Here is a 23,908-nt window from a genome sequence, read left to right as displayed (position 1 = left end):
AAAATTAAAATACATATAAAAATTAATAATTAATAATAATTTCGGTAATGTAATAATTGAATATTTTAAAATCGATAAATTATAATACGTATAAAATATAAAAATTAATTAAAGTAATACTTTAGTGATATATATAAATTGACCAATAATAAAAATAAAAAAATACAAAATAATTTCACAAAACAATATTATGCGCGATTGCCTTCAGAAATTCTAATTCTTGGTATAAATAATCAAAATCAGCAGTAATGGCCATAATTCGCATCTGAAAGTCTCGCCATTTTCTTTTTGGCTGAGTTCTCACTTTTCACCCTAGACTCAGCTCTGAGATCATTATCTCTACATCAGCTTGTTCTTTTTGGAACTCGCCGAGAGTAGAATAAAGGTCAGGATGATGTTTTCCAATGACGAGCTGGAAGCGATTTAACCATCCCTCTCTTACGTTGTTAGTCTTATGCGAATCAGTCAAAGCTGCTTGGTTCTGATGGATAACGTGAAAGAATATCTCGTCTTCTTCCTCGAGCTATTAATACAAGAACATAATTGTTTTCAAAATATTCAATAACTGGTGATAGAGCTTCAGGCGCATCATTTTTCAAGAGAGAAAATGCGAGATACTTCAGTTAAAGGAACGCATGCCAACGCTAGTATCATGAGTATAATATTTTAACGAACGATCTTCGGGGTCATCATAATATACATAATGCAAATCAATTAAATTTTCATGTGGCAAAGATGGTAATGATATATAAATTATACATATTATGTCGTAACGACGGTAAATTGCGATAAAGGCTAAATACCCATACTTTTTCGTACACTGTCTTTATTTTTCGCCTAATGATAATTGATAAAAATATTCACTGATCCAGTCAACATCTACTATACAGCAAGCGGTACCCACCTTTACAACATCTTCAAACATATCGGCTTTCATTTTTCAGTAATGCAGTAGTATATGAATATATCTGTATATTATTATTCGTGTCATTTCAGTTATGAGAATAAGACAACTATACAAATGTGTAAAATAGATTTAAATGGTTAGTTTTTAAATTTTAAGAGTACCTAAGGTAAAACTATATAGCACAATAATTCTATCATATGCTTTTTTTTGCAAAAGTAATGAATTACTAAAATCTCTAAAGTCTAAAGCCTTCTTAAAAACATATCATTTATTATACTACAGTGGATATTAAAAATCTATGACAAAAAAGGCAATTGAATTCTGATTGGGCTTATAAATAATTTAATAAAAATCAGTACTTCCAATTCTGAGTAGCGGAAATGATGTGTAGCTATAGCATTTCCATGATGGTAGGACATCAGTACAGGCACACTAATGACTAAGAGAAGTAATTACATAAGTTTTTTTTTTTTTACTTTTTGCGTGAGCAATCTAAAATAAATATTTTATTAAGTAAACATGCGATGTAGACACATTTTTTTCCAAGCGCACAAGTGCTTAACAATCTAAACATCATTTTTTATTCAACTCATTAAAAAGGTTAATATATAGATTCTTGCTGGTTAAACTAGTTACTAAGATTTGAAAAAAAATTCTTCAGTTTATTTATTTATCTAACTAAAAATTGTTAATAAATTTAATTTCATGAAGCTATAAATTATAATACATGTTTATTATTGACAGATCAGGATAGTCTAAGATTCATTAACCGAGTAAATCAATTTTTATTTTGAAATTTGATATTTATTTCATAAGCTTCAGAAATACAAAATAAAAATGAACTTTTAACATATATCAGTATAATTATAATTATTAAAAAAAAAAATGTTACTTTTAAGTAGAAAAAAAATAGTAATGATAATAATTAATAATGAGGTAATTTAACATAGATTCTTATTTTATGTTGTTATATCTTCTAGTAATTAAAATTGAAATCCACTTTGACCAAGTAACGAAGTTTAACCTGTGAAATATCATAGACAATAAATCTGATAAAGATGTAGTTAAAGAAATAAACCAAATTATTATTGAAATAAACCTATAATATAGTTAAACCTCTGTTTAATTCTACCTGAAACTCTTCCACAAATATTAAACAATATACATGGGAAAATAAATCATGATAATAGGTAATTCTAACTCATCTATAATGTGTGTTATAGAGTATTTTCACGTTAATTGTGCATTTAAACAATACACAAATCTATAAAATAAGAAAAATTTAATTTAAGTGTAAAAAAAAAAGGATACTCGTTGTATAACAATGAAGTATCATTGATATTGGAAGCAATCGGTTTGCCGAGGGGAACCTCAATCTTATCTTCAATGAATAATGATTGAGCAGGATCAGGCTGTGTTCTACCAATTCCCATACAGCTGTGCTTTCCAGGCGGTAATTTTTCAATGTATTCAGATGCTTTGTACTCAACCCTAAAATGAATAATATAACATAGTTAATTAAATTGTAAAACACACTAAATAATTAATACTTACATATTACCCAATGCAACTTCACATAATAATAATAAACCAGTATTATTGCCATGAGATGCCATACAATAATTGGCTGATTTTGACACCATGTCAGCAAAATATATACCTTTACCAAACATGTAACCAGTAACTGGAGCTTCTTTAGGAGCAATGCGTAGACCCTAAAAAAAAAATTATAATTTTTTTAAATATAATTTAAGATAAATAATAAATAATTTGTAAATTAAACATATAATATATTTCTATACTATGTTCAATATACTTTAATAAAAAGTAATATACTTGTGAAAGTATAGCTGCAAAATTAGTAATTCGTGAACCATGCCACAATAGTTTACGATTGTGCAGTTTTTTAAATGGCTTAAATCGTTTTTCTTCTCCAGATCTTGCTACTTTAAACACATCTTTGATACTTAAAGAATAAGAACTATGAGTTTCAGCATGAGTATTCATTATGAACTGTTGAATTATGTTGAATTCATTCATGTTCGAATCTAATACCTGAAGAATGTAATAAAAATATTAACATTTACACAAATTTAATACATTTGAATTTACTTCAATAATAATTGGAGATAATAACTGATAATTTATAACTTACATCAATAGCACAGTTTAATTTCAAATAATGAGTATCAAGAGGGTGTAAAACAGAGTCTTCAGAAGTTTTGTTGTCCATCATGCTGTATGCAATTTGGATTTCCATCAAACTTCCTATCATTTCTAACTTTGCCTACAAAAATATAATGTAAATTCAGTATTTCTACCTTCAATTTATTATTTCATTAACACTATATTACATACATTAATAATTTCTTTTGAATCAATAAGCTGAGGCGTTTTAATACCAAAGTCATGTGGTATCAAAGTATAAAACTTGTTGGTAGCAATGATCACATTGTCTCTTTTTTTTTTCTCATCACACAAATCTATAAAATTATTTAATTCATTCAATGTGGTGTATGCTTGTTGCAATTGATTGCGGCTCAATTTTCCTAATGGCATTTTTTGTAAATCCAACTAAAACATATAATAATTGGTTAAATGCAAATATTAATTTGTATGCTAAATCCAATAATCAGTGCTAATCTAGTTTGCAACAAAAACATACCAGCAAAAAAAAAAAACCAATAATTATAAAATCAACAAGTAACAACCAATAATTGCTATATTAATGTTAAGCTAGAAACAGTTTTTGACTATTGGCTAACAATAATAAAAATAATTATCTAAATAATTTCAAATTTTTTTTATATTTTTAAACCAGATTTTATGACCAAAATACATTCCTAAAAATAATTGTTTTATTAATAATATTTTATATGTCTGAATACTAAAAATAAAAAGTCCAGCACATATATTTAATATATATATATTTATTTATTTTAATTAAATTTACTATTATTTTTCATTTTAGAGTCTATAAGAAGCAATGAACATTGTTCAACATTTGTATACATTTTACAAAAAAAAAAAAAAGTTTGTTTTTTTATTTTATGCCTGTAAATACGATAAGGAGTTGATAAAATGCTTTAATTTTTAAAGGAGATAGTTTTTGGTAGCAATTGGATCTAGTTGGAACTTTGAGGAGGTAAAAATCAAAAAATGAAATTTCCATTTAATATAATCAGGAAAAAAAAACAAAATAAAATAAAAGAAACATGGACATTTTTAAACAAATTATTACATTAATTAATAAAATTCATTTAGTTTCTTTGGTGTATCTCAAAAAAAAAAATAACTGTAGATCTTAGATATTTCATAAAATTAAAATTAAATATTGTCTATTTATAATGAAATTTTCAATTTTTACATGAAATTCTTTGCTAGGTTAGAGTCCTAGAAAATGTAATATGAGATCCCACATAAGTTTTCTTATATCTGTATAAAAATATCAAAAATACAAACAATTTATTTGTATGCTTTTGAAGTTAGAATTTCAAAGAAATATGTCTAAATAACAAAAACTAGCAAACTATTTTTTTATTTTTTTTTTATATGCAAGTTTTAAATATATAATAAAAAGTTCTTAATAAGTAGTAGTCCGTACTAAAATCATTATATCTAAAAAATATATTATTTTTTATAGACATTTTAAGTTTAATTTTGGACAGAATTACTTACTTAAACAATAAATAATGATGTAAATTATTTTAAATTTTAAATATGACATTATTGATTTATTTTAAGATGTTATCTAAAATACATACCTGTTATATACATTAACCTATTTTTATCATTCTATGGTATGTACAATATTAAATATTATATAATTTAACATAAAATTGTATAAATAAAATAAATGACTTTAATAGCTATATCAGAAAAATATACTATGAAATATAATTAGTGATATAGGCTGATAGACAGCCTTCGTTCAGAATCATTTTTCGTATATGATATTATCACATTGAATTTACAAATTTAACACACCCATAGGCCATAATAGTAAGCTACTCAACGCTTTATGTACAAACAGAAAGGTACCCACTTGATTAATTTATAATTTAACTTAATTTTTAACTATGTTTATATTATTTTTTGCAATTTAAGTTAACCTAACTATATTATTTTAAACTTTTTATACATACTATCCAACGATAGAATGTCCTGCAGCTCATTATTAACTGCAATTCATATAAAACAGTACTGCAAATTCTAACACTACTCCTAGCTTAACACAAACATAACATGGCATATTAATTCCTGTAATCTATGATTTTTTTTATGAGTATACAACACATAAATATTTACCAATCTTCTAATTTTGTGTTAAGTAACAGAAATATTCTAAACTGTTTAATTTAAAAGATAATCATAAAGAAAATTTAAAAAAAAATTCTTGAGAAATAAATGGAAAATAAAAACATTAAAATGTTGAAAACAGTTTTAACCACTGACATGTAACCAAAATATGTACTAATAACTTTTAAATGATTAATAATGAACATTAAATTTAACTTGTAGAGAAATAGTTATTGATAATCATAATCCAATAATTTGTTTTGGAAACAGTTTTAAATTCTCCAGATAAATTAATTAAGATAACTCACCTCAAATTCATACATAACTTTCTTCATAGATTCTACATCAAAAAGTAAACGTATCAGTCTTTGTACTGTCTCAGATAACTTAGATGGTATATTACTAATAGAATCAAGAGCTTTGGCTTCATCCTAAAATACAAATTAATAATCATTACAACAAGTATAAATATGTAAGTTTTCAATATTATTTTTATATTCTAATACATGTTTATGCAAAAAAGTGATAAATCATAACACAAAATAACATGTTAGTACAGTTTATATTTAAATATATTTGTTGTGATATTAAAAAAATTAAATTAAAAAAAATTTTAAAATCTTAATAATATATATATATACCAATGAACAACTCACACATACTTATATATTATTTAATAACACTTGTAAGGTGATTAGCCTTGAGGAGTATCATAATATGAAAGGATTGGAGAATTATTAATAAATATGCTAGCAAATTTTTACCAATGGAACTGTAACATTGAAAAAAAAAGAGATAGAGCTAGAGAAATAATGTTTGGCAAACACAAAGAAGATTAATTGAGGAAGTTACAAAGTGTACACTAAATTATCTTAAGTATGCTGGATAGAATCAAGAAAAATATTAATATACTATGATCACTAGAAGTGGACAATGGAAGAGTGATGGTTACTGGTAGGGATTGATAGTGATCATAATTTAAAGTTAGAATAGTCTAAATTGAGCTTTAAAAAAGAAAAAAATACCTGTCCATAATCAGTTTCAACTGGAACTTTTTTACCCGGCATTTTTACAAAATTATGTCTATTTCTCCATGTATTCCCAGTCTGATCTTCATAATATAATTCAAAACTTTGTTTGGCCTCTTGTAACGATTTATACTCTTCTGTCTTAAAACCACCTATGGTGGTACCAATTCTTCCCCAAGAACGGAATACCCAATACCTGTGCAAAAAAATATAAGTAATAAACATGTATAAGTAATTACATTTATTTAAAATGTATAGAATACCTGTTATTATTGTCAGACTCTAATAATTGCAATTTATAATATGAATTTTTACCAGTCAGTACATCAGACAAACATAAATTTGCATTCCAAACTTCATTGTTTTGCTTATAGACATGAGCTTTGTGTTCAAGTGCAGACTGTGGTTCAACAGCAATGCCTCCTTTCAAAGTTAACTTCACACTTGTTGGGACACTTTTCTCATACATACTTTTTCCTGATACTTTACTCTTTAAATTGCTTTTATTTTTATAATCTAATTCCAATTCATTTTGCCTTTTTTCTATTCTTTCTTTGGCCTAAATTAAAATGATTATTTACATTTTATTATAAAATATAATGTAATAACAGTTATTACTTTTCCTCCCCATGGTGCAAAGTTTTGTTTAACTATCAATTCAATTGCATTGCCACCTTTATCAATAGCATCAAAAAATGTAGTAGGTTCAACAACTTCAATTTCTAAACTTTCAGCTTCTTTTATCTTCATACCCCTTTTTATTATGCTGTCTATTTGAAACAGAAATATAGTCTTATTTAAAAACAATATAAATTAATCTTAAAAAATTTTTTCTAACAACTATTAACTAAAAAATTAAAAAAAGTAGACGAGTGGTAACACTCGGCTATACATTACACTGTCTCAAAGTAAAATACACCAAGCAGCGATCAGTTTCTGTTCAACCGCACACATCTCTCTCATAATAGCATAAGTAGTGCTTGGTAGAAGAGGATAAGTGTGCAGAACTGGTGTATTTTACTTTGAGACAAAATAAAAGTATTAAGTAGGTGACTATTATAGTAGGTTAAATTAAAATTTAATCATATATCATTGTAAACGAAAAACATTCTGAGAGGAAACATTCTATTAGCCTATATTATTTAATGATATAATTTTATGAGAATTTTCAGAAAATATTGCATTTATTTATGATTAGTATTTGATTATAATAAAAATATTAATTTATAGTATATATCAAACAATGGTAAAAATAGGTTCATGATATGTATATTAGATAACATCTTAAAATAAATAATTTCATTGCATACAGTAAAATTTATAATAATTAACATCAAAATTTCAAGTTCCAACAAATGATGTTTTAAAATTACAACATAATAATTAACATATTATTTATTGTTTATGTCCAAATTTAGACTATACCCAATGTACTTTTGATATTTTTATACAGATTTTAAAAACAACTTAGGTATATTCAATTTTTTAGAATTTTTACCTAGAAAATAATTTTAAACATTTCTAGAAAAATAAGATTGGAAAAATTTGAAAATTTCTCATACCTATAAATAGCTTAAAGAAAGTTAAAATATTTTGAAAATGTTATCGTACATAGAAAATAATAATTTAATTATTTAGTGAAAATTTCAAGTATAGACTGTTACTGTCTTTTGAAATGCAATAAAATATTAAAAATTGTTTGAGATGAAATAATTATTTAACAAATGTAAATCCAATGCTTAAAAAATTTGAACTTCAAATGTTCATAAAAAATAAATTTGGCCTTCCAGTAGAATTTTTTTTTTAAGGTTGAAAAATTTAAAAAGAATCTTGTATTAAATGTTCAAACTTTTAAGTAAAAAATACAATTTTTATGAATTTCTAAATATAATATAATTTGTTTATTTTTGAGATTTTGGCTAATTTTACTAAACTATTAACTTTTAACACCAATAAAAATATATTGTTGATAGTAATATATTGTAGAAAAAAAAATAATGATAAGAAAATTAAATAAAAATTTCAAGAGTCTACTGTAATTCATTTTTGTGTTATACCAAACAATAAAATCAATCATGTCAAAAATTAAATTAGCCCTTAAGTCTTCGTGGTATTTTATTTTTTTTTTATAAAAAATAATGAACATTTTTTACTTTATTCCTAACCTAACCTCTCAAATATTGTATTGAACAAAAAAAAAGATAAAATTAAAATTAAAACACAAATCATTGTAAATCAATACATTAATTGATTTAATCAGAATCTAAAATGCCTAATACATTTAATAATGTTACATTACTTTAAATAACTCAATAAATTGTATTATTTCTACTGAATACTCATTATTTAATTTTAAACTATAAAATATATTGAAATTGACTATAATTTATCAAATTAGTACTTTTCTACTAGTTCTTTAGAATATAAAAGAATGGAAGATAAAGAAATTAGAATATTTTGTATTATAATAAGAATGCATTATACCTGGGTTTGCAAAAACAGCAGCAATATTATTAGTACAATGTGAAACTATTGTACCACCAAATTTAGCTACTTTAAGTTTTAATTGTTTGAGTTCTAAGCCTTTTAATAAAGTCGTAAACTCCATATTTTTTAATGGCAGAATACGTGTTACTTTAACTCTGAAATAAAAATTTATTACAAACACATACAATTTTATTATAATGAAATAGTTCATTTTAACTTACAAGCCCTTTTCGTTTTGTATTGTAGATGATTGCTTCATAGAAGTTCTATCAGATATTTCAAATAAACGATTCTGTATTTTGCATTTATACTTCTTCCTAAAAAAAAATTTTAATTACATATTGAAATAAAAAAGTAAATAATGAATTAAATCAAACATGTTATATTTATCTTACAGAAAATCATCACTTTCTAGAATATGAATAGGAACTTTGAATTCTGCACGAGATGGTTTTACCAGAACTTTTTCACATTTTAACCATTCATTTTTATATCCTAAACATTGATATCCAATACCACTTTTAAAAACCAATTGACCTCCACATTCATCACAAGGAAGTAAAGTACCAAAAGCCATTAAATCTGATAATCTATCATAGATCTAAAAAAAATTCCAAAATGGATAAATAACAACAACATTTTAAGTTATTATCAATTTTCCATCAATATATATATATATTAATAAATAAACATAAAGCCAATGTACTTAATAGAATGCAATTAAAACTAAAAATAAAGTTTAAAGTTCAGAATTTTTTTTTTATACTGTAAATTCAAATATAGCATTTGCCTAATTTATTTTCTTGTTTGCAAAATTTTTATTTAAGCCAAGCCTGATAAAGAGACTGACAGTCTCTCTAGACAGTTACCTGCCCAAAAAGAGGTGTAGCCTGTAACCTGGTTTGAACAAGTAACAATTCACATTGGAACTGCTACCTAGTCTATATGGCTATTTAGTCACAGTCAATAATATACAAAATAAAAGTTTTTCAAGCATAACTAATGTTATATTCTTTATAAGAGTTTCAAAAATAACTATTAAAAAAAAGTAATATAACATAAAATAAAAAATAATATGATCAATATAATATGAAATATTAAACACCAAATATACATTTCATTGTATTGAAATTAAAAATTTGAATAACATACCGCTCCAAGATTTGACTCTGGTATTTCTTGTTTATTGTATTCTAAGAGTTCTTTACATATTTTAACGGGACATGACTTTAAATAATCTCTGTATTTGAAAATCAATTTATTTTGTTTTTTTATTTCCGACTCTGAATGACTATTAGACTTGACTTTTTTACAAGAACTGGGTCCATCAGTTTCGTCTAAATTATCAGCACTTCACAACAATAACAAAACAAATAAACAACTATAAGATATATTATAAATAAATATGAATTAATCAGAAATATACTCACACAGTAGCAGTTGTCATCCTAGGCAACAGATTTTTAAGGTTAGTCCTATCTATTTCTTTTAAACTAAGATAGCCAGATAAAGAGGAAGCAAGATCCAAAAATCCTAATTCTTGCCTAAGTTTAACAAAACATTCTAAATGGTGCCATCTATTTATACCACCAAAACGTCGTCCTTCATCACTATCATAATCCATTTTACCTATACGAATATCCTCCTAGAAAAATACAAAATTAATGAATACAGTAGTAATTAAGTTAAAAATTAAAAATGAATTCCACTAATATTATTGAAATCGTATTATTTTATTTTATTTATTATATTAGTTGACATAAGTAATTTCTCTACGGTCAAATTCTTATAATAAATTTTTTTTCATATAGGTTTATTAAAGGTTTTATTATGTATTATAACATTTTTCTTAATTGTAAACCAAAGTTTCTTTTATATACAGAAATATAATTTATTTATTTTTATATAACAGTTAATTCAAGATATTATTAAAGTTTAGTAATTGAAAAATTATTGTTTGATAAATTATATAATTAAAATGAAAAAAAATGCATACTAATGTTCAACATAATGAAATTTAAGAATTATAATGCAATGATAAATTTTTCTGTCAACATTAAAATTTTAAAAGTAGAAAGTATCCAATTCTATTTTTTGAAATCTATTATACTTAAAATACTTATACTTAGAATTTAAGTATAAGTATTTAATTTTAAATTTATAATTTATTATACTTAGAATTGAATACTTAATAATATTAAATATTCTCAAGTACTTTAATAATTTTATCTTGACATCCACAACAAACAGCTCGTCCAGATTTTGCATATTCCACATTAAAGTTTGCATTCTCTTTTTTTTTTCCTGTTGATTTCTTTTTTGTTGATACAGGATCAGGAGTTCCAATAAGAGACTCTAAAATAAATTAAATTCAACATAAATACTACAATTTTGACACATGGCATTTATTGTTATTTCCTGATTTAATTTATAAATTATACCTTAAAAAAAAGTAGTGCATAAATCAGTAATTTTAACCGTTATGCCATGAGTCTTATTGTTTTTTTTTTCATAATAATTATAACTAATTAAGATATGATATAATATGATAAAATATAAATCAATCCATGTAAAAAAAATATATAGATGTGTTAAATTATTATGTTTATCTAATTTAAAAAAAAAAATTAAACAATGAGCTAAGTACCAAAGAATCTTATTTGAAAAAAAAGTAGATTATAGCTAAGACATACTATGATAATTAAATAAAAAGCAAAAAGTGTAGTACTTAAAAAAAGTTGAAAATCACTGACATACTTAGATTAAACAGTTATTTTACTCATCATACTCCAACTTTAATATTTACAGCTAGCTAACTTAATTCTCACAAAAAACATTACATTTAAAAATATCATTGCGAGTATAAATACAATAAACATAAGTTAAATAAAATAAATTTCAAATGTCTGAAAATAGCTTAAAAACAGTCAAAATATTTTTGAAACTTCATCATACTTCAAAAATGATCAAATAAATAATTGGTGAATGTACTAAGTATCTACAATTATTTATTTTGAATTAAAGTTTTCTTATAATACAGTGGTGGTGGCGGTGGCAATAAAATGAAGCTAGACATAATTTACATTCACTGTGAAATAAAATAGAATTTTATCATCGCCCCTATACATAAAAAAAAAAAAACAACATTGCTTTGTTAAAAACTAAAACTGCATAAAAATTCCCAATTTTTTTAGTTTTTTTGAAAAATGCTGAAAGTTTTTATTACAAAGTAACTTAAAATATTAACTAGATTCAATTTTTTATCTGAAACTCTCTCTAATTAAAATATATAGTATACAAAAAAAATAAAAATAATAAAATAAATAAATACTATTATAAAATCAATACATTTATCACTTTACTTTGAATCTATAAAAATAAAAATTTGTAGACCTAGTACATCTTAATTAATATTACCTAATTTAGTCTTGATTTTCTTTTGATCTTCCCATCTAATTGAATCAAAATTACCAATATCAGCAACTGTTTTAGGTCGCTGTTTAGCAAAAAAACAGTTAAAATGGTACCAATTTGGCTGTTTACCATCAAACATGGGAGACTGAAAATATAAATATAATTAAAACTTTAAATTATATGAATTATAATATCTCTTTTCAATTAAAAAGTTAAAATATTAAAATTTATAGCTATTATAAAACTTAAAATATTGAGTATTAATAAGATTCTTAAATATTTTATAATTTGTCATCAAAAACAAGTTATGTAATTTTAGTATTAAAAATTTAAAATATTCTTTTAATTGTACAGTTACTAATTTATATAAATTTAATACATAAATGTGATGGTGCCACATAGAAGATACCATATCCACATGTGTCTTACATACATACATGGCAAAATTTGGGTTAACAAAATTGCTAACTTGAAACGTAGAATCAAAATTAAAGTAAAAAACACAATTTAAATAATAATTACTTAAATTCTATTTTTAAATAAGTGATGTATTAATATTGTCATACTTGTATCATAACAGCAAGTCTAAGATGATCCTTTTCAATACCTTCTTTACATCCTTTACATTTTGATCTACCACTTTTAGCATATTCTACACGATATGGACTTTCTTCGAATTCCATTGTCAAAATTTTTGTTTAGAAAATTCAATCTTTCTTTAGTCGTCGTGAAGTTATTAAAAATCTGCGAAAAATTAGTATTATGTAAACGAAACTTTATATTGACCATGAAAATTGTTGCTTAAGATTGCGAATTTGTGAAGAAAATTACTATTTACATTTTAGCACATGTCATGTGTTAGTAAGAAATTTATAATGGGAGCTACAATTATCAATTACTACAATCGACCCATGATCTAAGATCAAGTGTGAACTTGTGAAATTTCAAATTTGTGAATTGCCTCTACTCTTTAGTAATAAATAATAATAGTACTATTTTTTCTATAATTAAAAATAAAACTAGAAAATACTAAATACTAAATAATAAGTAAACAATAAATTGGAGGCAAAATATCAGTAATACAATAACATTATTATCTGGGTAGAGGGTACAAATTTAGCAAACCAGTACGAACAGTTGTTCAATTGCGGAGAAAGGTAGTTGTCAGAAAAATGATAAGCAATTCATATCTCAAACTGTAGACAGTGACACCAACGTTGAAAACCAAAAAGTGTTATACAAAATAATTACAACTATCAGCAAATTGCCAAAAAAATTTAAATTTATTAATAATATTTATAACTGTATATTTTTAAAACATTTTAATACAAAAATTAATACAATTAAAAAATGGAAACAGTAATTCTAGATTATAATTATGTTCTACCACCACCCGAAGTTCAAGAAATTCAAGAAGCAGTAAAAAGCAACTTTGACAGGATTGTAGATGGTAATTTACACATTTAAAAATAAATAAATAATTACTAACTAATAAATATTTATTAAAGAGAATATTAAATTTTGACCCGTTACCCGTACAATTGATGATAATATTATATGTTGATAATAAACATACAAATTAGGTTAGGTCAAGGATATCGAATCTATGGCATTCGTGGGTACCTTGCGGTTTGCACTTTGATCATATTTTGAATTTTCACTATGAGCAAAAATATTATTTTTCATTATTTAATCTCGTGTTTAGTAAATAAAAAAAGTAATGAATAAAATTATTAATTAATTCTTAAAAATTCAACCATCAATTATAAATTTTTAGAACTCGTTACTTTCAGACATAATAGCTATTGATATTCATTAATCAAAATGTTTTAAAATTTAAAAAGTGCAAAAAAAAAATACTGGGACACAGTTGAGAGAATTTTTAATATTAAGTATATATTAAGCACACATTACCACTAACAATAATGAATGTGGAATGTAGAGATATTACACATAACAAACTAATATTTATAATTTACGCTAATTTTAAAGTTGTATAGGTAACTCAAAAATTTTGATCGCCTGATTCAGATGAATCTGTCATTTACTGCGTAAAAAACTACATCCATTTGGTAAAAAAATGCATGGATGCTTAACTAAATTTATACTACATTATTTTATATGTTTTTTAATTATGATTTTATAAATTACAATTCTATATGCATATATATATATATATATATACAACATAAACATACAGTTTAAGTCTATGATTTTGTGATATGAATTTAGATAAAATTAAGTAAGAAGATTTTAACTCATGATGTTAGTCAATGTTCATGTGCCATACCTCCGTTGACCGTACAATAGTTCACGTTTTGATGTTTTGTTATTATTATTAATTAATAATTATTCTACTCATTATTCCACTATTTTGATTATCTATATATTATTATTAAATCTGTGGTCTGGTGGTGAATAAGTAAAAATCTAATTGGTTTCAATACCAAGGTTGAAAATAAACATAATAATTGTTATCAACATAGACCGTGGTTGATTGCCAATAATCTTTAGTTTTTACCACTTTTATTTTTATTTTTTATGCTCATTACTCGTTGGTCGATAAAAAGATAACGCTACACGAATGTAATGATAGACTGAACAATTCAAAACAGCGACGAGTAAATAATAAATATTAAATGCCGAATAACTAAATCATTTTTTGATGTACACTTAGTGTAGAATAACTGTTGGGGATGCCAATTGCGGATTCGTTGTATTGTTGTGCTACATTGAATGGGCTCTAGGCAGCGAACGTCCGTCGCTTGATGGTGTAACGACACGTGATACATTCAGTAATTTTGTTCTCAAATTTTGCAATATGACTGTAGAGTGCAGTGTGTAGACTATAAAATCCATTAAGTTGTTAACTTCAGTTAATAAATTGTATTTGTGTGTTTTAAGAATTTAAATAAATACAAATCTTCTTTATTTGTTTCTATACAATCCACAATATTATGTTGTTTGGCTACGTTTTATGAATCTAGTTTAATTAACTATGTTGAAACTGAAGGACATTTTAAAGTTATAATTAATTTTTTTATCAATGACATTTATATTACTGTATGTAATACTAATGTAGAAATTTAATAACTGCAATTATAATACTCGGTATTTCATAAGCTTCTTGATGAAAATCTTATTATCGTACAACTTAAAATTTTAATATACGCTTTAGGATTCATAATGTTTATGTTCTTTAAATGTTTTGAATAGTATACATACTAGTTAAGTATAAAATAAAATGTAGTTCTTGTAGCTTCAATTATTAATTTAATAATAATATACCAAGTATCATAAAAATCAATTTTTAATATTTAATTGTTGAAATATTTTTTTCATATTAATATTTGTTATGAATATTCATAACTATTTAAAACAACACATCAAATACCCATAATATACATTTTTCGCTAGGTTTACAATGTTAAGCCTGACAAATAAAATGTATATATAAACAATTTTTATTTGCATTATTCTTCACTTTTTTTGTAAGTATAATGAAATATATATATGTATATTCATAGCTTGTAAAATAATACTTTTTTTTAAAAAGATGACATGCTGTTATAATATATATATTTCTACACCAAAAATAATTTTATAAAGTTGTTTATCCTAACAGTTCTTTTTAATTTTTCGTTTTAAGCTCCATTATTTATTGCCTTGTTTAAATATTAACATAATAAAATATGTATTATATGAATTTTACTTTAAAGGATTTAAATTATTTATTTATTATTTATATTCTTTTATTTGTCTTTTAGTCACACTAAATTTAAACATAAATACTTTTATATCAAATTAAAGGGAAAAGAGTTTATTGACATATGGACATTAACCTATTATAGAACAATTAATGGATTTTTAAACTACGCTTATGTATAAACTTATATTGATTTTAATAGAAACCTGGGCTTATAAATAGAAAAAAAGTTTTAACAATAAACAATAATATCACCATTAGTAACAGAAAAGGCAAACAACTCTCATAAGTTTGTATCAAATGTCTCTATATAGTATGTCCCTTTCTATTAAAAGTCAGTCACTTAAAACTTCTAATTAGCTATTATATTTTAAATTTTATGTTTTTATTTACAAATACACATAATATTAATCTTATTTAATGTAGGTGTGTTGTGTGTGAAAGTTCATTAATATTATTATTATGGCAACATTGGTGGAAATAGATGATAGTTCATCATCATATGACAAACTTAAAGACTTATGTAAAGAAAATGTTATTTTTTTTACTAATAATGAAAGAAATGGTTCAATTGCCATAGCCAATTCTTTTGAACAGTTGTTTGAAAATATTTGTAACATAAAACCATTGGTTGATAAATTGCGTAATGTCTATCATTTGTATGATTTTGATCCATCTGTACCTGGCAATGGATATCGAAGTTATGTTACTGTTGTTAATTTATTTATTGCTCATTGCATTAAAATTTGCAATCAAATGACTGCCAATCGTGATTCATTTTTCTTCCGTAAAACATTTTATGCAAAGTATGTACCTCACCATATTATATAATGTTTAATTTAATTAATATTACAATGAATGAAAATATTTTTACAGAGAAATCGAATCATGTAATCAAGTAATGAGTGCATTGGTATTGTGCTTAGAAAACTTATGTCTTTTAATTGGTTGGAGTGAACCAGGCATGTTATTTGCTGGAAATGATACCGCAGCATTAGAACTCATGATGAAAATTGAACCATCTAAACTATGCCCTTTTTATGGACGCTGTTTGGCTTTCCAAGTAAATGTTTTAAGTATTAAAAATATGAATTTATTTGCATTTTTAACTTTTATAATTAATATAATTAACTCGTCTATGTTCTTTGTCCACAAATTTTTATCTAGAACCCAAATTGAATTACTTGATGTGATTTTATTATTCATATCTTATTAAAAAAAAATCTTTTTATGTTTTGATTATTTATATTAAAAAGTATTGTCAACACATACATAGAATACATATTAAATATCACATAATTTACAATCTATTCTTCTTTTGAAAATAATTAATTCTTCATTAATCTGACACTACCTTCCTATTGAATGTTTGGCACTTTAAATAAATTAAATAATTTACTAATAAAGTGATAATTATAGTTGTATAATTGTATGGAAGAAGATTATACTTTATTTGTTTGTTTTTCTATTCACTGCTTTAATCTCAGAAAGACATACATAAATTATTTATTCATTGGCTGATTTTTACATATAGATTAAAAAGTTATTTCATGTACCTAAAAAAGTTAAAAAAATCTATAATTTTTGGAAAAAAATATTATTTTGTCCTTAAAAATTATGATGAATTAAAAATGTATTAAATTTCATACATGTAACTAATACATTTAAAACTAATTTAAATGCTTGAATTAATTTTATGATATTATGGTGTTTATTAAGTTTAATGAGTCACTACAGCCTGCTTTGAAAACTATTGCTATAATGATGGCTGCTTTTAGTGAAGTATACTATAATGAAAATGGAATGTTAGCTAGGGCTAATACTGCATGGAATTGTAAGTTTTTTAAATTGAGTATATTGGATTATATTTTATAATTTATATAATATATATAGGTAGCAAATATATGTTAAATCCGGAATTGAGAGCTCGTAGAATTGTTAATGTCATTCAGTATTCTTCAATAGAGTTTTACAAAGCATTTTTATTCCTTGGTGAAACTGGTAATTTATTTTAAATAATTTATCACAAAAATTAAAGTTCTTACATTAAAATAATTTCCGATATGTTACTTCTGATTTTAGAACTATTAAAAAGTTTACCAAACCTAGTTTCTCCTGCAGTTGCAATAAATCGGCTAATAGCAATTCCTAGTAAACCATTTTTATACTTGAAACCAGATGGAAAAATGTTTGAAATCCAGCCTCCTTTATGTCATATTGGACCAGCTTCCTTAAATGCTCGATTAATTGCAAAAACTAAGCGTGAAGGCATGGTAAAGAATATTTTAATATTTTAAATTATTTTATTGATATATTAATAGCTATTAGTTGGCAGAAAATCCTGGTAGCGGGATACTACCAGAACCATGTGAAAATCTTATCATACATTGTCATGGTGGTGGTTTTGTATCTCAAAGTTCGAGTTCTCACGAATCATATTTAAGAGATTGGGCAGTACGTCTAGACATTCCCATATTGTCTATTGATTATTCTTTAGCCCCGAGAGCACCATACCCTAGAGCTATGGAAGAACTATTATTTGCTTACATTTGGGCATTAAGTAATGCAGCTTACTTGGGTTCTACTGCTAAACGTGTTATAATGGCAGGTAAAAATAAAATAACAATTGATTAAAACATACATTTTACAATAAATTGATAAATTTAGTAACAAATTTGAAATACAAAGTGCATTTGATTAAAGTAAAATAATTTGTTTTAATTTTAAATCAGGTGATTCTGCTGGAGGAAATTTAAGTGCTTGTGTAGCATTAAAATGCATAGAAATGGGTTTCAGGATACCTGATAGCTTATTTTTAGCATATTTCCCTTGTGCAATTGCTTGGTCTCCAACACCTGCAAGATTTTTGAGTTTAATAGATCCACTCATACCTCTAGGTTTTATGACTAACTGTTTAAAGGGTGATTATTAGTTTACTGTTTTATTCTTAATTTTTATGCTTTTATAAATATTTCCATGTGTATTATAGCCTATGCTTGTTCTCCTGATATCTACCAAGATAGTTTATATGAGTATAAATTGAAAAATATTGCAAAACCTAAAGATGGTACAAATGAAGAATTTGTAGAAAACATTGAATCTAGCGAAGAAGCTCTAGAGTTAATACAAAACACCAATGATGATAGTCAATCTGAAATAACTCCAGTTGAAGAAGTTATTATGGCTGCACATGAACGAAGACAATCCAGACGATTTTCTACGATGTTGACAGAAACGGCAGAAAATATAAGTTCTGCTATTACTACTACATTCATTACACTGACTGGAGGGACAGCTGAAGAAGATATTAGGTAATATAATAAAACCTTTTGTTTATTTATAATTCAAAGATATATATTATTAGTAAATTAGCTTTAAAAACTCTAACCTTTGCAATTATTTTAAATAGTAACCCAATAAATGCAACCATTATATAATTATGAAAGATAAGATATTTTTTAATTGTTTCAAAATTTTAACTTTTTCTATTAAATAACTTAATAATTTTGATTGAGCATTACCCATACTAAAAAGTAAAAATATGGCATTTTATGCAGTATGTACCAGGGTGGCCAGAAGTCGTATAACAAAATTTGCCGTATTAAAAAAAAGTGATATAAAAATTAACATTAGCTCTAGACAATTATAATAAACACGATAACAAGACCACAGTTGCAATTAGACGAAACGAAAACAACGTGAAAAGGAGTAACTGTACAGTAGACTAGCTACTATTAATTTTTAGTTAGATATTTTAAAGTAATTTTCTTGAACATTTTGAAAAAAATTACTTGAACTTCATGAAACCTTGGAGTTCCACGGAACACATTTTAAGAAACACTGGTTTAGATTATAACAATAAATGTTACAATTATTTTTGAAAACTTAAAATAAACTGTAAAAAACTTATTTAAAATTTATTAAAAAATTCTAAATAAAAATATAATTAGAATAAGAATCCCTGAAAATATTTTCCGCTCATAAGTTTCAGAACGCCAGAAAAAATAAAAGTAACATTGCATAAACATTAACATGTCAATTCTATTAATTACCTATTTTATAATTATTTCTTCTATAATAGTTAAATTTATATTCTTCTTAAGAAACAAAACAATTACTTATTATTTTTTATTAAAATTATATTTTACTGTTTTGGGTTTAGTGACAGTGAAGATGCATTGAATGAAGTAATAGAAGAAACACCATTACCAATAGATTTACCAATGTTACCAGAAGATCCATTTTTATCACCCTATTTTGCAAATGATGATATTTTTAAACAGCTACCACCTGTTCATATTGTGGTATGATATCATGTTTAATGATCATAAATTGTTAAAGTAATACTTATTGGTATTATACTCAAGTTTTGGGATACATTTTATTGAACGAATAAAAATTATGTATTTTGCTTTTTAAAAAATATAAAGTATTTTAATTATTTATGATCTATCCATAAAACTATATTTTTAGTTCTTGAAAATTCATCTAAAAATATATATAAAATAGCTAATGTAACTTTTTATAAAATAATAATTTAATTAGGTATTTATTAAAATTATAACAATATACCTATTTCAAAGCATAATTTGCTATATTAAAATTGTTCAATCAGTTAAACTAATTATTATTAGATTCTTTAATATTATATATTTACAAAAATTAGTAAATTACTAATTCAATAATTATCAGCTTAGTATAGGAATAATTTTATATTATCTAATAAATTATTAGTTTTAAAATAGTCTACTTTTTATTATTAAAATATAAAGTACATATTATGTTATAATAATATACTTATAAATAGAACTAATTTTCTATGATTATTTATTATCATTATTATTAGGCCATTATAAGATCTAACATTTAAAAATCAAAAACTTAAATTAATTTATATTGTATATTTTAAATCTATTTCAGACAGTACATATGGATCCATGTTTAGATGATTGTGTTATGTTTGCTAAACGATTAAAAGAACTCGGAAAAAAAGTGAATATGGATATTCTAAATGGATTACCTCATGGTTTTTTAAATTTGGCTATTGTAATTTTTTAATATTTAATGCTTTAATATATTACCTACTTATTGTGTTTGTATTTTTTAATAGACCTGTAAAGAAGCGCATGAAGGATCAATATTGTGTGCTCAACGTATCGCAAATTTGTTTAAAGAAATTGAATTATGTGAATGTTGATAATGTTTTTGAATTTCATTTTAACTATTTTTGTAAATTAAACATGTGTTCCAAATTTTTATTTTTAGGTTACTTTCATGGTGTAAAATATTTAAAACCATGAAGTTAAAATATTAAATTATAATATTTTGTTGTGTGTATTAATTATATTAAGTATTGATTAGTATATAATACTATAATGCTGTCATTTAAAAGAAGAGGATGCCATATCCGCCCACAAATGTCATCTCCGTCTTATGAATATACAATATAGCAAATTTGTATTCAACAGTTCCAATTTTGTGCAGTATCCTTTAATAAGAGTGAATTAACTTATCAAACTTAAAGGTAAAGTTATTATTTGTCATTTTTTGTGAGTTTTATACAATATTAAAAAGTTTTAATCTAGCTATAAGAATTTTTAAATTGTAAATATTTTATATATTTATGATTTGTTTAAAAGCTTAAACAACTTAAGGAACTCACATGTAAACACATAATAACTTTACTTTAGAATTTCGGTTAATTCACTATTTTATTGAGACAACATACAAGAATGTGGTATCCTCTTAAGATACCATAAAAAACTAGTCTTGAGACTATCTCAAAAGTATTTAAATAACAATACAATATTTTGTGTTTTTTATACTGTATATATATTTACAGTATATGTTCTATTATTATAATGTATTAATACAATAAACAATTAAGAAATCTAGTCGGTGTTTAATCTTTTTTGATGTTATTTGAATGATGATCATTTTTCCCATTTATAGTTTTAGGCCGTAGACGTTTTTCCAGCACATAAGCATCTGCTGGTTCTATTCTCTTATAATAATGCTCTTTAGTTTCAACTATCTCAAATCCAAATTTTTTGTAAAACTTTATGGCACTGTCATTATTCAATTGAACATGTCTAAAAAAAATTAAAAAAATTTCAAAATACAATCTTAAAATTTATTACCTATACTAAATATACTTACAAGTAAACACTATCAAATGTACCATCACTTTCAACATAATTTAAGACATGTTCAACCATCATACTTCCTATACCAAGTCTTCTATATTGTGATAAGCACCCTAAAGTCATTATATAAAGTCGACGACCAACTTCTTGGTCTATTCGACAACATACAGCTCCGACCACAATGTCATTATAGTACGCTAAATGTACACACAAAAATATATAAACAGATAGCAACAAGTAATAGAAATTAAATAAGATATATACCTAATTTAGCTAATTCGCCAGCTTCTAGGACATCTTTATAGAACTTCTCATTATATGAAACAGGAAAAACCACAGTATTTAATCGTTTAAGTTGCTTAATATTATGATGAGTAATTTCGCCCAATTCCAACTTGGCTCTATAAAATTAATCACATAGTTAAACTTTATTCAAATAATCAAAGAAATAGGTTGTAATAGATTTAACAATTTTATAAATGTTAACTATTTAACAATGATATGAATGCAGTAAATATTTTAATGGAAAACTAGCAGAACATATTCATAGTTAAGTTACATAAAACAAATTATTATTTTTTAACCAAACTGAGTCATATATAATGAACAGAGCAGAAACAGGTAAATTGGTAAAAAATTATCTTCAACAAACATTTCCTTATAATGGCATCATCAAAATGTATGGATATTGGTAAGTTATCATCAATCAACAATTTATAAAAAGTATTTAGAGTAATAAAATAACAGATATTTGCCTGCTCAAAGAAACACTTTTAAAAATCAAATGTTATAATCAGTTAGATTAAATTAACTATTATACATAAAATATTAAGGAATGCTCTTATTAGTTAAAATAAAAAAAAAAATATTATCAATATATCTATTACAGAATTTATGTTCTATTATCAAATCATAAGAAACAAAAAAAGGTTTTTTTCCTAATTCAATCATTATAACAAATTATTTTTATACTTGTTAGTAGTTTTTTTTTGATTTTTTTTGTAATTTAAAGATATCCAATTAAATAATAAAAAAAAATAATAATAATTATGTTCTAACTTAAAACACACATTGAATAACTTTAAATATTAATAATTAAAAAAGGTGAAATTTTTACGTACAAAACCAAATATAACATTAAATTGTTTACCTCGTCATGATGGTTTTGGTATAATTCCAATAAATATTTTATAATTCCACTGAACACTGGAAAGTGGAAATTGTCTGAACAGTCGTGGTTTGACTATTAAAATCTAAAATTCTAAAATAGTTATTCTTTGATAATACATTTTTAAATGATAACGCTAAAGATAAACAGTAGCACCACCCTTGGGATTTATTAGTAGTTTCATAAAATATTTGTTCCAATGGTCTTTTATTCCCAAAAATCATTTGTTTCAAAAATATATAGATTAAATTACTTGGCATTGAAGGCAGAAGCAAATGTTTAATCGAAAAAATAATTAATTCAAGATATATTTTTTCGAATAAATAATCCTCCGTAAAATTACTATTCAATTTTACGCTCACTCATTATTACATTCTATGGTATTACTTCTTTAGCTGACAATGTGTAGGATTACTATAATTTCATCAAGCAAATCCAGGACAAACAGCAAAAATAACAAAATTAAAAAAATTATTATTAAACATAAAAAAAAATAGGGAAGTATTTAATATTTATTTGCTTGTATTTAGTGTAGGTTCTTCTCTCAAGTGGTGTAACCAGTACCTGATAGAGCTTACGCATTTTTCTTCAAAATTAAAAGTTTCATATCGTATTGAATGTGTCGTCTATATGACCATATGTATATAAAAAATTTAAATAATAAAATTATTATATTGTAAAAACGGTTTTTAATCGATTCTACAAATCGGTCGATTACACGTTTTTTTTTTTTCAATTCAGACTTGTTTTATT

The 23,908-nt window shown here is 24.2% G+C and overlaps 3 protein-coding genes and 1 pseudogene across 5 annotated transcripts; 1 reads left to right on the top strand and 3 right to left on the bottom strand.

Annotated features, from left to right (window-relative positions):
• Window positions 1-175: 175 nt before the first annotated feature.
• LOC112602212 lies at window positions 176-937 on the bottom strand (annotated as a pseudogene).
• Window positions 938-1,831: 894 nt separating this feature from the next.
• Window positions 1,832-13,149, bottom strand: LOC112602283 (poly [ADP-ribose] polymerase). Its single transcript, XM_025350277.1, has 19 exons — window positions 12,974-13,149; window positions 12,702-12,879; window positions 12,139-12,280; window positions 10,937-11,076; window positions 10,152-10,366; window positions 9,874-10,072; window positions 9,117-9,322; window positions 8,943-9,038; window positions 8,719-8,876; window positions 6,853-7,004; window positions 6,498-6,793; window positions 6,232-6,430; window positions 5,515-5,637; window positions 3,266-3,481; window positions 3,063-3,194; window positions 2,744-2,962; window positions 2,462-2,622; window positions 2,219-2,398; window positions 1,832-1,956 (listed from the first exon to the last, which is right to left on the bottom strand). The coding sequence occupies exons 2-19, from the start codon at window positions 12,816-12,818 to the stop codon at window positions 1,884-1,886; spliced, it is 3,024 nt and encodes a 1,007-aa protein (XP_025206062.1). The 5' UTR covers window positions 12,819-12,879; window positions 12,974-13,149; the 3' UTR covers window positions 1,832-1,883.
• A 1,417-nt stretch (window positions 13,150-14,566) lies between these two features.
• Window positions 14,567-21,112, top strand: LOC112602253 (hormone-sensitive lipase). Of its 3 annotated transcripts, none has more exons than XM_025350226.1 (12): window positions 14,567-14,930; window positions 16,268-16,647; window positions 16,718-16,904; window positions 17,561-17,675; window positions 17,735-17,842; window positions 17,924-18,114; window positions 18,170-18,449; window positions 18,574-18,762; window positions 18,831-19,152; window positions 20,004-20,145; window positions 20,762-20,887; window positions 20,952-21,044. In XM_025350226.1, exons 2-12 carry the CDS (start codon window positions 16,304-16,306, stop codon window positions 21,036-21,038), a joined length of 2,091 nt encoding a protein of 696 aa, XP_025206011.1. In that variant the 5' UTR covers window positions 14,567-14,930; window positions 16,268-16,303; the 3' UTR covers window positions 21,039-21,044. The 3 variants fall into 3 exon arrangements, with proteins under 3 accessions (XP_025206011.1, XP_025206012.1, XP_025206013.1); XM_025350227.1 differs by lacking the exon at window positions 14,567-14,930 and adding an exon at window positions 15,528-15,626; XM_025350228.1 differs by lacking the exon at window positions 14,567-14,930 and having other exon boundaries at window positions 16,304-16,647; window positions 20,952-21,112.
• A 539-nt stretch (window positions 21,113-21,651) lies between these two features.
• On the bottom strand, window positions 21,652-23,260 carry LOC112602252 (probable N-acetyltransferase san). The gene is made up of 4 exons (XM_025350225.1): window positions 23,138-23,260; window positions 22,252-22,388; window positions 22,001-22,184; window positions 21,652-21,933 (listed from the first exon to the last, which is right to left on the bottom strand). Exons 1-4 carry the CDS (start codon window positions 23,143-23,145, stop codon window positions 21,744-21,746), a joined length of 519 nt encoding a protein of 172 aa, XP_025206010.1. The 5' UTR covers window positions 23,146-23,260; the 3' UTR covers window positions 21,652-21,743.
• Window positions 23,261-23,908: the final 648 nt, after the last annotated feature.

Source organism: Melanaphis sacchari, unplaced genomic scaffold (assembly GCF_002803265.2).
Source record: "Melanaphis sacchari strain LSU unplaced genomic scaffold, SCAv2.0 Contig85_pilon_pilon, whole genome shotgun sequence".
NCBI classification, from domain to species: domain Eukaryota; kingdom Metazoa; phylum Arthropoda; class Insecta; order Hemiptera; family Aphididae; genus Melanaphis; species Melanaphis sacchari.
The sequence above is the reverse complement of the archived record's forward strand: the minus strand, read 5'-3'. Positions and strand labels throughout refer to the sequence as shown.